At 33.4% G+C, this 16,146-nt stretch overlaps 1 protein-coding gene across 1 annotated transcript in view; it reads right to left on the bottom strand.

The window, feature by feature from the left end:
• mew (multiple edematous wings) overlaps window positions 1–16,146 on the bottom strand; it is a 33,689-nt gene that overhangs the window by 16,002 nt on the left and 1,541 nt on the right. Inside the window, exon 2 of the mRNA XM_072520594.1 lies at window positions 14,082–15,756. Within this exon, the coding sequence (XP_072376695.1) occupies window positions 14,082–15,756 (1,675 nt within the window). The remainder of the gene's footprint in view (window positions 1–14,081; window positions 15,757–16,146) is intronic.

Below are 16,146 nucleotides of genomic sequence, written 5' to 3'. Positions count from 1 at the left end.
GTACTAACATGTAGTGATACTTTCATGATTCTCGAGCCATATTCTCAGTGTCGCTGAAAAAAGAACATTTTTTAATTGCATATTTTTAAAATTGTTAAGGCAACATAAGATTTTTAATGATTATCATATCATTACTTATCAAATACCCAGAAGCTTTGTCTTAGAAAGCTGTGACGTGGTATCCTTGTTCAGAAATCTTCCACTTTCCAGTGCATTCAATTCCAAAACCATTGAAATAAAAACCAACCCCACAGCCCAGTATCTTGGGAAACATTCTCCGAATTATTACAATTGACCTTCGACACCAATTATTTAATTTTCAATGAGAAATTTTATCTTCAAATTTTTGGAACACCTATGGGATCTTCGATCTTCAATTTTGTACTAGACTATCTTGTCAATGAGAGTATCAAGAAGTTAGATTTCCAGGTTCTCTTTGTGAAACAGTATGTTGACGACCTGATTCTAGCAACTCTATTGGATAAGGCGTTGGACACCTTATCAGCTTTTAACAGCTTTAATCCTCACCTGAAATTCACAAGTGAATTTGCATGCATAATAACACATTTGTTACTACTTGGTAAAGAAAAGAAATATGTAGCAACCGTTTTTTAAATTATCACTCACACCCAATCAGATACAAACATCACCTCGTACAAGCCCTCAGTCTTAGAGGTTAAAAAGGTTTTAGGATTCAAAAATACTGCCGTGTCAGCATTATTATTCCTGTCAAACCACTCTCGTACCGTAAACCGGGGTAACTTTGCCACTGCCAGGGTAACTTTGCTCCATTACTAAAAAAAGTTTCATTTTAATTTACCTATGAATTAAAAACCGTCTTCACAAAACGCTCGTCGCCGCTTTACTGGTTGCCTATTGACACAGTCTCCCCACGTGCAGCATAGACTTGCTCTTCCATTTACATGCCTACAGCGAGTCGAGAAGGTAGTGGTGTAAAAACTTCGGTAAAAACTACTTATAAAATTTGGTGTGTGCTATTATCTCACAAGTAAGTATTTGTGTATGCGTTAAGTGTATACTGTTTATCAACTTTTTTACTCAATTCTGACTTATAAATGAACAAATGATAAACTTTTCTTTTTCTAACCTAATTTTACAAATTATCAGGTGATTCGGGGTAACTTTGCACCAAAAAAGTGGCGCAAAGTTACCCCGAAATATATATTATGTTTAATATATATTTTTGTTACAGCTATGCCTAGAACACCTAAAAGAGGACTAGGATCACGGCGCTATGCTGACTATACACAAGAAACCCTACAAGAGTGTTTAAATGAAATAAGAAGAGGTGAAATCTCACACAGAAGGACAGAAGAAAAATATAAGATTCCAAGAAGGACCATTTTAAATAAACTGAAAGGGAAACATTCCAAAACGCCAGGGAGGCAAAACGTATTTACTCCCGCCGAAGAAAACCAATTTGTCAATTGCCTGATTTATATGGGAGAGTATGGGTTCCCTACTAACGCAAGGAAACTGAGAAACATTATCAAAAATTATTTAAACCGTTGTGGAAGAGATGTCAAAATTTTCAAGGATAACTTCCCCGGAGAGGATTGGATCAAAAAATTTATGGTCAGACATCCTGACATTTCCCCACGTTTTGCAGAAAACATTAAACGTGTACGAGCAGGAGTTGACGAAAATATATTGAGAAGCTTTTTCGAAAATCTGGCAGTCGAGTTAGACGGCGTTTCTCCAACAAATATATGGAATTGTGATGAAACTAATCTCACTGATGATCCCGGCAAAAAGAAGGTCATTGTCAAGAGAAGTTGCAAGTATCCAGAACTAATTAGAAACGCTTCAAAGACCTCTGTGTCCATTATGTTCTGTGGAAACGGAGAAGGTAAACTTTTACCGCCCTATGTTGTTTACCGGGCTGCTAAAATGTGGACTACTTGGGCTGAGAATGGACCAAAAGGATGCCGTTACAACGCTAGTAGTTCTGGATGGTTCGATGCAATAATTTTTGCAGATTGGCTTGAATTCCAGTTAGTACCTAGGTTTAGGAAGCTGAATGATAAAAAGGTATTACTATGCGACAACCTCTCTTCACATATTACAGTACTTGGGCTGAGAATGGACCAAAAGGATGCCGTTACAACGCTAGTAGTTCTGGATGGTTCGATGCAATAATTTTTGCAGATTGGCTTGAATTCCAGTTAGTACCTAGGTTTAGGAAGCTGAATGATAAAAAGGTATTACTATGCGACAACCTCTCTTCACATATTACAGTACATGCACTTCAACTCTGTCGTGAAAACGACATTCATTTAATTTGTCTGCCTCCAAAAGGTACACATTTGACGCAACCTCTAGACGTGGCTTTCTTTCGGCCCCTAAAAAGAGCCTGGCGAAAAATTTTGTCAGATTGGAAAAGTACTGAAGATGGCATCCGCAACACTAATATACAAAAGCAACACTTTCCTCCATTGTTGTCAAAGGTAATGGACTTGCTTGGTCCACAAATCAAATCTAATTTAGAGGCAGGGGTTCGAAAATGCGGAATATTTCCCCTGAATGTTGAGGAAGTACTCAGCTGAATACCACGAAAATGCGACCCATCTGTTGTGCAATCGGAGTTTTTAAAGGCCCTCGAAGCAAAAAGATCCGATTTGACAAAAACTGTTAACCACCGCAGAAAAAAAATTAATGTTCCGGCTGGAAAAAATGTTTGTGCAGTCAACGATGCAGATATGGAAGAACCTACAACCTCTGGCATGAATACCAATAAGCAACGAATAACTCCTGACGAATCTTCCGATGAGGAATCAAATATTGTTCGATTTAGAGCTAAAGAGATGGTATTTGATGATAATTCATCGGACGATGTAGACTTTGAAGAGCTTGCCAGGGAGAAAGAAGTTGAAAATGAATTTGTAAATTTTTTAGAAGACAAAGAAAACAAACATAATAATTTTGAAAGTGTTGTTCGAGAAGTGGGACGTTTTGTAGTGTTTTCTGACGAAAGCCACCTATACCCCGGGCGCATTATGGCTTTTGATGATAAAACGGTAACCATTAGCGCAATGGAAAAGTCTCTCAAACTGTGGAAGTGGCCTGCAAAAAAGGATGACTGACTGACTTACCTATGGACTGATGTACTAGGCTGTATTAATACTCCTAAATAAGTTTCTAAAAGGGGAACTTTTACAATTCCTGAATTAAGTTCACGTTATAATTAACACTTTTGTTTATTATTTTCAAATAAATAACGCTACCTTCTTTTTTAGTTTTTTTTACACAAATAATATTTTTGGAGCAAGGTTAATATAAGCAACCCATTAGCTTTGCTCCAACTATATGTTACTATACAAAATTTCATGCTTTTATGAGGTGGAGCAAAGTTACCCCACACTATAGGTAACTTTGCTCCACTTTTTATTAAAAAAAAAATATGTAATTAATTATTTTTAGAATAAAAAATACCACACAATAATTACATTGTATACCTTCTTCATCAGTTTAAAAAAAAAAACATAATACTAGTAGAAATTTTATACACTTTTCCTCGCAATTCCTTTAATAACAACTCCTAAAAGTGGAGCAAAGTTACCCTAGTTTACGGTATATGAATTATTTTATAAAAATAATTAGACATGTTTGTTTAATGTTTTTATATCCAATAAAGTCTTCAGAGCGATCGTGAATATTATATAGATTTCGGATTTTAAGAATCATACAGCCACTGCAGTTAAGTGACGCGATTTAGTATAAAAAAACATCTTATTCACAATATCTTGTTCAAATTACCTAGATACATTAGTCAGTTATAACAAGTTGCATACTTAATCTTAATACCTATGAATAATGGCATACATATCAGATTTTAAGAAAGTATTACGCTCGTGTTGAAACTTAAACAACGTTGACTCGACTTTTATATTTAGATTATTTGACTTTTGATAAGTAATGTATATATCCTTAAACAAACAAAAACATATCCCTGTATAACAAAATTATGCTTTCACCATACTACGAGTATTCTGCCTGAAGAAATTTCATGTAGCATCTTCAAGGTCGTTGAGATAAATTATATTGCATCCATATACCAGTATAATTGTATATTATACACATACCTATAATTATAAATTTGAATATTTTTTACGATATTTCTATGAACGATCGTAAACCTAATAAAATTATTATAGTTATTAAAATGATTGTTAAAGTGATAAATATGTTTTTTAATAAAAAAAAAATTTATGTTTTAATATAATCTCGTCCTTGCTAAACACTATGTGTATCGTGGCGGTCGTAATTCAGTGGCCAGGGGACAGCTTCAGGGAGTTCGTAAAGCTGTCGGTACCGGACAAATGGAAAATGTACAATAATCCAATTGGCTGCAGTACGACAGATTATAACAACCGGTTATAACAACCGGTTATTACTCTATATTAGGGAAAAATCTATCAACGTGTCACTTTTTTATTACTTCTTCCCGTGCTATGCTCGATTATCGTGCTTTGGCTATAAAATTGGCTATACTAAGTTTGTTGACGGCAGTCCGGAAAAAATATGCGGAGAATCTGTTAAACTATTCCCTCAGGTTTCTAAGACAAGGCGTTCTTTTCGACATGGACCTCTTCTTCTATGTATCTTGCCTTGTATTATTAAATGAAGTACATATCTCTCCGGGTAACGCATAACATGGACAAAATAACAAACTTCTAACCACTTCCGCAACTTTTCCCATCCGCTGTAAAACAACCTCGTTACGAATTCTATCTACCCAACTTAATCTTTAGGTAGGTAGGATTTTCCGATAAGCCCAGATTTCAAAAGCTTCTAGTTTTCTGGGAAGTGTATCCGTTAAAGTCCAACCTTCGACATAAAAAATAGAGAACACATAATATCTTACTAATTTAATTTTTAGTTTCAAAGTGATGTTGTTTCCACATAAGATTTTCTTCATACTAAAAACTGCAGCTTTGACTTTCTCTATACCTACGTATTCTAATTTCTTTTCTCATGTCCCATTTGTCATTTAGATTAAAACTAAGGTAAGTGATACTGTTGGTTCTCTCGTTTGTGGTGTTTAGCTTCAGTCCATATTCATCACACGTTGTGGTAGTCCTTTTAATCAGATGTTGGAAGTTATTCGTAACTATTTGTAATTAACACCGTGTCACCCGCGTACCTCAAATTATCAATATTGACGCCATTAATTTTCGATACCACATTGAACACTATCCAATGCTTTATTGAAAATAAACTCCAAATAAATGTTAAATATTAGAGAGGACAAAATGCAGCCCTGTTTTACGCCTCTTCTTCACGTTGATGACAGTAAAGATTTTTAATGATACGTAGGTATTTATTGAGAATGCCTGCCTACTGAAAAATGGCTGTCATTTCAGCATGTTTTACACAATCAAAGGCCTTCTTAAAGTAAATAAAACACATCTAAACTGGATGGCCAACATCTATGCATCTCTGTACCATAACCTGAATACTAAATAGCGCATCTCTGGTTCCAAGGTTGTGTTGTGGATCCAAACTGTGTGTCACAAAGTTGTTCTTCTTGTTTTTGGTACATCCTTGAGTGTAAAATTCAAAGAAATATTTTTAAAACATGGCTCATTAAGCTGATGGTACGATAGTCACTATAGAGCGTTTCACGTTAAGAAAATAACATTGCGGAGATAGGGCCATGTATTTCTTATGGACGATAGAAGCGCAGCGATGCCACGATGAACACAAGCACGATTCAGGATTGTATAATTTGTATTTTCGTTTTCACAGACATGAATTAAATTAATGTTTTTTAACGTAATTGACCAAAAATGCCCAATCGAAACAAGAGATGAAAAGTAGGGAAAATGATTTTAATTAAATATATAGTATTTACAAAAGATAATTTTATTTTATCTTATTTTAATTATAGTAACGACAGTTTATTTGTTTTTCGGTAAGAATATCATATACCATGAATCATAGAAATCAGTAGAAAATATTGCTTAGTTAAATCATGCACTTTGCCGGCTATTAAAGATTTAAAAGCAAATAAACGGACCATGCATATATCTAATTACTAATTGCAACTTAAAATAATACGGTGTACGTATGTCAGCGATTTTATGTCGTTCTCTGAGACTATATAATGATAATAAGGCTTTGCGGTTCTTCAGTTGTTATTCTGACTTTACAGTTAAATGTTAATTGAAAATGGAAATTCGAAAAATATATCGACAATCTAGTAAACCGCATGCCTGAGAGTTTTGGCAACACTGATCTCCATAAGCCTAATGTAATATAGCCAGTTTCATAAATTTTATTAAAAAAATGAAAGAGAGATCTTTCACCCAAACTTTCGAAGATCTTTATTATTTCACTCGGTAGTTCATCCGGTTCCGTTGCTTGGTCATTGCTAATGTTATTGCTCGTTTATAAGCCGAAATAAGTCGAAAAAAGGTAAATTTTTGAACAATTTTTTCAAATGTCCGCCATTTTGTTTCTTTGTAAGAATTTTCAATTTTTCTGGTAAACTATCACGTAAGAGTACTTCTCGAATTTAATATTTCAAATTTGCAGTTCCAGATATTAACTGTCCTCCACGAAGCAGCAATTTTTGGACGAAAAATTTTTGTAATCTTCAAATGTTGTAAGTAAGATAATATTAAAAAAAAGCTTGATTGCCACGTATAATACATCCAATACAAAAAAAAAATTGTTGAAAATGTGTCATTTTTTAGCATTCTAGACGGTAATAGTACCTTAAGGTCATTCATCAGAATAGTAAGATCTCTAGCCTTGAGTTGAACAGTAATAGAACTTTTCAAGTCCTTCTAGTTCACTTTTCGCCGTTTTATGTTTCTGAATTTCGAGTTCAACTGAATCATTATAACTTGTTCAGATACCTGGCACACAGTCCTAATACATTTGCTAATCTCCCTTGAAACTATGATTCCTACACCATTACGATGATAATTGCTGTCTTCTCCTGAATAATATATTTCACGATTATACTCATTGCATTGGCCAGATCCGGGACACCTTATTTCACTAATACCCAGAATTGATATACGCAATCTTCTTATCTCATGCTTATTTGATGAAAAAATACCAAAAGAATGGAAATAGGCTACTTATCCATACATAAAAAGAGAAGCAAAAACTTGTCATAGTCATACCTTGTATGGATAGGTTGTCTTCTACATGATAGAAAACCTGTCATTAATATTTTCACCAAGAGTGGAATAAACTAAGAATTTAACCCTAAGAAAAAAACCAATTGCAAAAAATCTAGATGATTTAAATACGGCAATTGGGCAGGCCAATGTTTCGTACCTCCCCTGCCTATCCAACGATTGCGCATTTGTAAAGTTTTTCATTCATTTCGATAAAAGAAAAATTAATTAATTAATCATATGAAAAAATATAAGATATTTATTTTTATAAATTGAACGAGGAATTCAAAAATGATTTTTAATTTGAAATATCTTAGTAGCATATTTTACCATTTTTATTTTAAAAAAATGTTGAGACCATTACTCATATGCGCGCCAATGATGAATATAAAATTCTTAATTGTACGTTAAAAAATTTGCAATAACTACCTTTTAAACGCAAAAACGTAGCAAATTGCATTTGCATATCTCAACTAATTTCAGAGCAATAAATAAATCGTCAGTTTGTAAGAAAAATAACACCCGTATCTTAGAAAACAAAGCATTTGAGGTTATACGTTTACATAGCAAACTAACATTATTATTTCATTTAGAATATTCCCCTAACGTTTGTTACACTTATTTTCTAACACTATATATTATTCAAATATAGCCTAAAAACCGACCGATTTGAAGATCTGTAACTCACAAATAATTGATTTTTGAGTCTTGGGACAATGAAAACTTTTGATCAGTATGACCAAAACTAACCCTCTACAAAGTTTCACCCAATTTAACTGAAACCACTTTTACATATTAAGAAAAGACCGGCCCTTTGTATTTGTTGTTAAATTAATCAATATTTTGGAACTTTTTTTATTGTATGATTTGTTAATTTTACGAGGCAGTGTATTTTCTCTGTAAGAATAATTTGGGGTAAAATTGCGAATTAACATAATTCGATATTATTCGTGATAAATTGTAATAAAATAGAAATTCGAAGGCATTTGAAAAATCAAAATAGAGATAACCTTCTTCGATCCAATCTACAACAGAACTCTTTAATATTCGTCATCTAAAGAAATACGTTATTGGTCAACGATTATGTTTCGATAGTTATTAAAGGCAGTTAAGAGTGTCTAGATCATTTTCACCCCTGGATATGTTCCTCATCGACCTTTCCTTCTAATCAGTAGGTAGAACTACTTAATGAATCACTAAAAACATAACAACATCCAAACCCGGAAGCTGATTATTAATACACTGATAGTCACGATACTTGAAGTATCCATCTCTATACTAACCATTCATATGTGATAAAAATACCTCGTTAAAGCCTAGCGCATTTTTGTCATCTTTTTTGTATTTATAAAATATTTAGAACTCGACATTGAAAAATAATATATTTGTGTGCATGTACTATTTAAAAAAATGACTAATATGAAATAAATCACGTTCCTAGAACATTTCTGAGTCATATTTTTTTGTTTATTTCAATGAAATCTGCTATCAGATTTAATGGTAATGTGGTTTTTGATCTTAACCATATGGCGCCATTAATGCCTTCATTTGCTACTGATGTGTGAGTCTTATATAAAATATAAAAGCTACATATACTTTCAGTTTGATTTCTAGAATAAATATCACGTAAAAAACACTTTTCGATACTTAATTACAATATACAATTATATGCTTATTTTATGATAAACACACAACTGAGATTTCTTATTATTTTAAGAGAATTTTAAAAAAAAATAACAACATAGGAAGTCCAACAATATGTTGCAATTTAATCAACAATTCATAAAAATTAAAGAAAACAATAAATTCTTGAAATAACAAATTGAAACTACGCATATTAAAAATGTCTAAGGAATACCATTATTATTCCACATTTTTCAATAAAAACTTAAAAATTTTTTGTTAATAGATACAAGATTTATCATTTTAGTTTTACCGCCACCAATAAAACCTTCCGACACAAACGTAACCTCAATCTTTTGTTAACATAAATCAAAGGTTTGATTGCAATACAACAAATCGTGTAGATACAGTGAATTTTTGAAATTAACAAGTAGGTCGAAAAATGGATCTTAGCCGAGAACATTTTCGAGCAATAATTTTTTACAATTTTCGGAGAGGATTATTCCAACAGCAATATCTCGCTGAAATGGTTTTTGTGTTTGGAAATGAAGCATCACACCAGTCAACTATTTCCTGCTGGTATTGCGAATTTAAACGTGGTAGCTCGTCTCACCCACGAATCCAGGCCAGGTTCATCCAAAACAGCAGTCACACAGAAAAACACTGATGCGGTTCGTCAGCTAATTAAGGATGAACGCCGTCTCACATACTGGGAGATAAGGCATCTTTGGGCGTTTCAAAGACCTCGATCCAAAAGATCCTACATAAAGAATTGGGTGTGACGAAGTTGGTTTCCCGTTGGATCCCTCATTTGCCTACAGAACAGCAAAAAGCGGCTCGCGTCAATCAGTGGCGTACCTAGAATTTTTCTGGGGGGTGGGTTTGGTTGGACACCGAAATTTTTTTTATGCTACCTCCATTTTGAGTCCTTAACATTTGGGCTTTCTTCTTCTTCACGTGCCATCTCCGCGACGGAGGTTGGCAATCATCATGGCTATTCTGATCTTAGATGCTGCTGCTCTGAATAGTTCAATTGATGTGCATCCGTACCATTCCCTCAAGTTACGCAACCATGAGATTCTTCTTCTTCCTACACTTCTCTTACCCTTGATTTTCCCTTGTATAATCAATTGAAGTAGGTTGTATCTCTCATTACGCATAACATGCCCCAGGTATTGCAGCTTTCGTGTCTTGATGGTTTCCAATACTTCCATTCTTTCGTTGATTCTTCTCATGACTTCGTTGTTTGTTACATGCTCGGTCCATGATATCTTCAGGATTCTTCTATACACCCACATTTCAAATGCTTCCAACTTTTTAGCAGTCGACGCGTTAAGTGTCCATGCTTCTATCCCATAAAGCAGAGTCGAGAAAATATAACACCTTGCCAGCCTAACACTCAAGTCCAATTTTAGTTCTCTTGCACAAAGTACCTTTCTCATTTTATTGAAGTTTGTACGTGCTTTCTCTATTCGAACTTTGATTTCTTTGGAGTAATCGTTTATGTGATTAATTATTGTGCCAAGATAGTGGTAGTTTTCAACTTGTTCTAAAGCACTACCGTTAATTGTCAGGCTTTCTCCATTATTTTGGGTTTTTGATATCCTCATAAATTTGGTTTTCTTGGTGTTTATTGATAATCCATATTCTTCTCCATACTCAACTATCTTGTTCATTAGCTTTTGGAGGTCTTGGAGGTTGTCTGTTATTATGATAGTATCGTCCGCATATCTAATGTTGTTAATTGGTGTTCCATTGACCTTGATTTCTGCTGTTTCTCCCTCAAGAGCTATTTTCATAATTTCTTCAGAGTATTGAATAGTAGGTAGTGACAATACACACCCCTGTCGCACTCCTCTTTTAACTTCGAACTCTTCTGATGTATGTTCATTAATGCGTATGCGTGCCTGCTGTTTATAATATAGATTTGTTATAATTTGTTATAATTAATTTGGGCTTTAGTTTAATTTAAAGTACTAAAGATAGCAGTGCCAAAGATTTAGGTATCTGTTATCCTGCCTACCAACTAAAACCACCCTACCACCACTCCTACTTGTGTGCAGTTGACTGTCGCATGTACCGTACTCCGAAAGTGGGATGGCCGCTGTAAGGCTGATCTAGATCTTATCTATGTCATTGATCCGGTTGGTGTTTCTCTTCTTCTTCTTTCTTTTTAATTACTGTTCGGATGTAATTGTGAACACTATTCTATCCCTCCTTACTTCCCGTCATCTTCACGATTATCTCTCTCACAGTCACAGGGTTCATACCTATTTCTCTATACATTCTGTTTCTCTCCACTGCACATCTATTACACTCCAACATTGTGTGAGTAACAGTGTCGGAATATTCGCGGTATAGGCATTTATATGTATCTATCTTTCTAAACCTATGAAGATACGCCCTAAAACAGACAATCTATGAAGTCCCTTAAGCTCGGGATCAGCATCTTGGTCCACTCGGCTACATCTTCCGTGTTGTTTCACTCTTCTTGCCATATTTCCATTGATCTTTCCCTTTCTTTTTTTATGGATTTTGTCAAATGCTCTCTTCTCTCATAGAGATGTCTCCTTTCTACTGCTAACACATGCAAAGGAACACAACCCGTGATAGTCCACAAGGCCCCCTCAGATACAGTCCTGTAGGCGCATGATACTCGCAACAGACTCATTCTGTCTACTCTTATTATGAGCCTAATATTAGGTATCTATATCTAAATATAATGAAAAATATTATTAATTATTGTGTATTTATACAATAATTATTGTATTCTACATATTTAGAGTGGTAATTTAATTATTAAATTAGCGGGAGGGTTTAACCCCAAAACCCCCCTGGATGCGCCACAGGCGTCAATTGGAGTTGAAAAACATTGGAACGGTTCAACAAAGGAAGCTCAAAAAACGTTTAAGTATTGTTAAGAAAATAAATGCCAATCCGTTGTGTGGGTGTTTCACGATGAGGAAAAACCAACAAAAGTGATCCTTTCTCGAGTGTGTCAAAGAAAATGGTCGCAGCTTTTGTGTCAAAACCTGGTCATGTGACAATAATTGCTTTAGAAGCTCGATAACGGCTACTTACTACTCCAACAAAGCAACAAACAACAACAAATCATCCTACATCAGGACAATGCAAGTGCTCACACTGCCCAAAAGACAATAGAGTTTTTGGAGCTACGAAACATCGTATTGTTAAACCATCCACCGTGTAGCCCCGACTTGAGTCCCAACGACTTTTTCACGTTCCCAAAGATCAAGAATTCAATGCGTGGGCAGCGATTTCTGTCGCCAAAAAGAAGCCATCGATGCCTTTAAAACTTACAACAATAAACAAATACTTAAGAAAATGTTTGTACATCCCGTAGTTATTAGCTGCTTTGGTTTGAATCATTTTGCAATGAAAATACGATAAATGTTATTATTTTAACATTGTACCCCAGTTAACAAAAAAAAAAGAACAAATTTAGGCCAGTAGAACGCAAGGTTCGTCATTTTTTTCCGGGCGCTGTATCTTGAAACTGTATTCGATTTTTTGAAGAGCGGTGCTGCCCCTTCATTCGGCTTGCCCCACTCCTTTTAGTCTAGTCGGAACGAAAAGTACTCTTTGTTTACAACACTCTTGTTTTAACGATTGTCAATAATTTTGTTTGCTAAAAGTTTTGTTAAAAACTTTTACTTTTCTCATAAAAGATTGGTTGATTTCAGCCGTTAATATTGTTAAATTAACGATACAGTTATTTCCTTATAAAAAAAGGCTATCTTGGCTCCTAAAGGTCGTAGGACCCCTTTTTTTCTGAAAGTTGTGTTTTTAATCAGCTTTCCGAATATTTGTTGCCATTTAATTTGAACTAAATTCTACAGAGTTACTGTAAATGTTTATAAGTTCAAAAAGTGCTTTTTATTATTAAATTATTTTGTGTAAGTACATAAATGTAATTTTTTTAAACTTACTTTTTTTCCATAGGTTATTAATATAGGTATGTCTTAATATAGAAAATAAGTACCGGATTATTGAAATACATCCAGTCAAATTATCTGGACCGGATTTAGAAATTAGCTCATTTTTCACAAAATCTTTAAACAAATTAAATTACGCAGAAACTATTCAACCAATCTGGTCCATCTTTTGCACACAATTCAAACACGATAAGACCCTTAAGTTCAGGTAAATTTAAACAAATTTTAATAAACAATAAAAAAGTTAGTAACAGTACTCAAAAACAGCGATTTTGTTGTTTTTTTTAACAAAATCTCATTTTGTGTATTCTTTTTGTCTGAAAAAGTTGTCGGTTGATGTCAAATCTTTAAATAGACAAGATTTTAAGTTATGAGCAAAATTAATGAGATTGGTTGATTTCAGCCGTTAATATTGTTAAATTAACGATACAGTTATTTCCTTATAAAAAAAGGCTATCTTGGCTCCTAAAGGTCGTAGGACCCCTTTTTTTCTGAAAGTTGTGTTTTTAATCAGCTTTCCGAATATTTGTTGCCATTTAATTTGAACTAAATTCTACAGAGTTACTGTAAATGTTTATAAGTTCAAAAAGTGCTTTTTATTATTAAATTATTTTGTGTAAGTACATAAATGTAATTTTTTTAAACTTACTTTTTTTCCATAGGTTATTAATATAGGTATGTCTTAATATAGAAAATAAGTACCGGATTATTGAAATACATCCAGTCAAATTATCTGGACCGGATTTAGAAATTAGCTCATTTTTCACAAAATCTTTAAACAAATTAAATTACGCAGAAACTATTCAACCAATCTGGTCCATCTTTTGCACACAATTCAAACACGATAAGACCCTTAAGTTCAGGTAAATTTAAACAAATTTTAATAAACAATAAAAAAGTTAGTAACAGTACTCAAAAACAGCGATTTTGTTGTTTTTTTTAACAAAATCTCATTTTGTGTATTCTTTTTGTCTGAAAAAGTTGTCGGTTGATGTCAAATCTTTAAATAGACAAGATTTTAAGTTATGAGCAAAATAATGAGTTTGGCGTTTTGATTGTTTATTTAAAAATATTTCCACTAAAAAATTGATGAATCCCTAGATGAGAGTCTTTAGTATTATCTCATACTACACATTTCAACTGTCAAACCTGTCTTTACAATTATGACGAAAAATTCTTATTTTTTACTAACTTGATTGGTATAATAGGAAATAAATGAAAATTATCCAGATGGGCGACTACAGTGTGCCAAATATCAGGGTGGAGTCTTGAGTGGCCAACTCTGTATGTGAATAGTATGATACTATGTTACAACAAAAATATACATAAAAAAATAGTAAAAACTCACCTTGAGATTTGATAAATCCCATTGACCATTATTATCAATCTGGTATTTGTGTATCACTCTTGCACCAATATCTTCTAAATATTTAAGGGCTGACTCTCCCACAACTTTTCCACCATAAAACAAATTTGAGGAAGCTTTACCTCTCATTTGGAATTTAGCAATCTTCTGCAAAATTGCTACCAAAGTCTCAGACGTGTGTTTGGACAATTCAGTAGATGTTGAATTTACAAACATATTTATTTCTAATTTCTGATCTTTACTGTCTTTTATTTCAAAACGGAGTTTAAGATTGATTTTTGTCTCTTTTTGTAGTGGGTTGCCAATATTACAAATGACTAAAGTTTCATTAGAAAAGAGACATTTTATACCATCAGATATGTTTCTGTCACTCTTTAATACAACATAACTCAATGCTTTTGGATGCACAACAAACAGCTTTGCTTCATATGCTGATTCGCCTGTGTTAGATACATTTACTTCAAGAACAAAATCTTCATTTACCATATTGACTTCATAAGCTCCAGTTTCATCTTTAGAGAGATTAGTACCAGCTCTCAATGTTAAGTTACTTTCACAAACGTCATCTGAACCACATTCCTTTTGGAAAGAAGCATATATTACTTTAACAGATGTGGTATTTAAAATGGGAGTATGGAATGCATTATCCTCCAGCGTGTAGTTAACTCTGAACATTATAGGAGAAAGTATGTCTTGAACTCCTTCCTTAATATTGACAGTTTCCTCCTGGCAATATTGGGAAGCTCCATTAACAGGCACAATTTTAGTTCTTCCAGGTGAACGTTTATCAGGTAGGTCATTGTCTACAAACCAGATTCTATTAACAAATTTCTTTACTTCACTGATATTATAAATAACATTAAATTCAGTATCATGTTTTATATGTCCAACCACAGAAAAGCATGTTTTAAATGAAAAACATGTGTAATTATTATTTGGTAGCTTCTGGCATCCTTTATTAGAGGCATTTATATTTACTAATTCATTTCCTTCTACTGTAATTTTGATGTCAATGATTGGTCTTGTTTTAAACAACAATACTCGATCAGATTCAAAAGCTCCAACTAGTAAATCTGGATAACCATTGTTGTCCATATCTAGACCACCACTTAAAGAATACCCAAGTGTAGTAATTTGTTTCTTCCTTATAACTTGAGATGGTTCAATATTGAGACCATCAGGTGATCCTAAGTAAATATAAACAGCTCCATGCTCATCTTCATATGGGGCACCTATAGCAACATCATTATAACCATCTTTATTTATATCTCCTAAAGATGCCATAGCAAATCCAAAACGAGAGTATGCTTTTCCAATTATTCTTTTATCAAAAGGACACTTATCTTGAACACAATTTCTAATATTGTAATAAATATACACTGCCCCTCCATTTTTGTCACTATTATAGTAGAATGGAGCTCCTACCAACAAATCGTCATAACCATCATTATTGACATCTGTAGCAAGTAATTCGTATCCAAAACTAGCTGCAAACTGTTCACCAGTTAAAATTAGGGAAATATTTAATTCTTCAAAGGTGTCATACTTTTTGAAGAGGTAAACCTGGCCAACCATCTTTGCCCTAGGTGCACCAGCCATGTATGTGTATTCAGATTTGTTGAAGAAATGTCCTCCTCCAACACTCATGCCCAAATAACTAGAACAAAATAGATTTATTAATGATCCCATTAGATCAAATATAAAATAAAACTATGATTGGTAACTATTTCAAAACTAAGCAGAAAAAGATGAATCTAAAATGAAGCTGATTTAATTTGATATTGAATAATTATTTTTAAAGTATTTAAAAAAATGGACTTTCAAAACCACTTTAAAAAATTCCTCAGACTCACCTAATTAACCAATTTTACTAGTAGCCTTTGAAAACATATTTACACTTTCATGCATAAAATAAATCAGTGATTTATGTCACAACGAATTTTTGCCCAGCAAAGTTTTGAACATTTTCTAATTTTTAGAAAATGAAAAAAAAAAACTATCATATATTTTTTAAGCCATTCTTTTGGAGATGTCCTCAAATCAAATG

The sequence above is a fragment of the Diabrotica undecimpunctata genome, chromosome 1 (genome assembly GCF_040954645.1).
Source record: "Diabrotica undecimpunctata isolate CICGRU chromosome 1, icDiaUnde3, whole genome shotgun sequence".
Taxonomy (NCBI): domain Eukaryota; kingdom Metazoa; phylum Arthropoda; class Insecta; order Coleoptera; family Chrysomelidae; genus Diabrotica; species Diabrotica undecimpunctata.
Note: the sequence above shows the minus strand (reverse complement) of the source record. Positions and strands in the feature narration are given on the sequence as shown.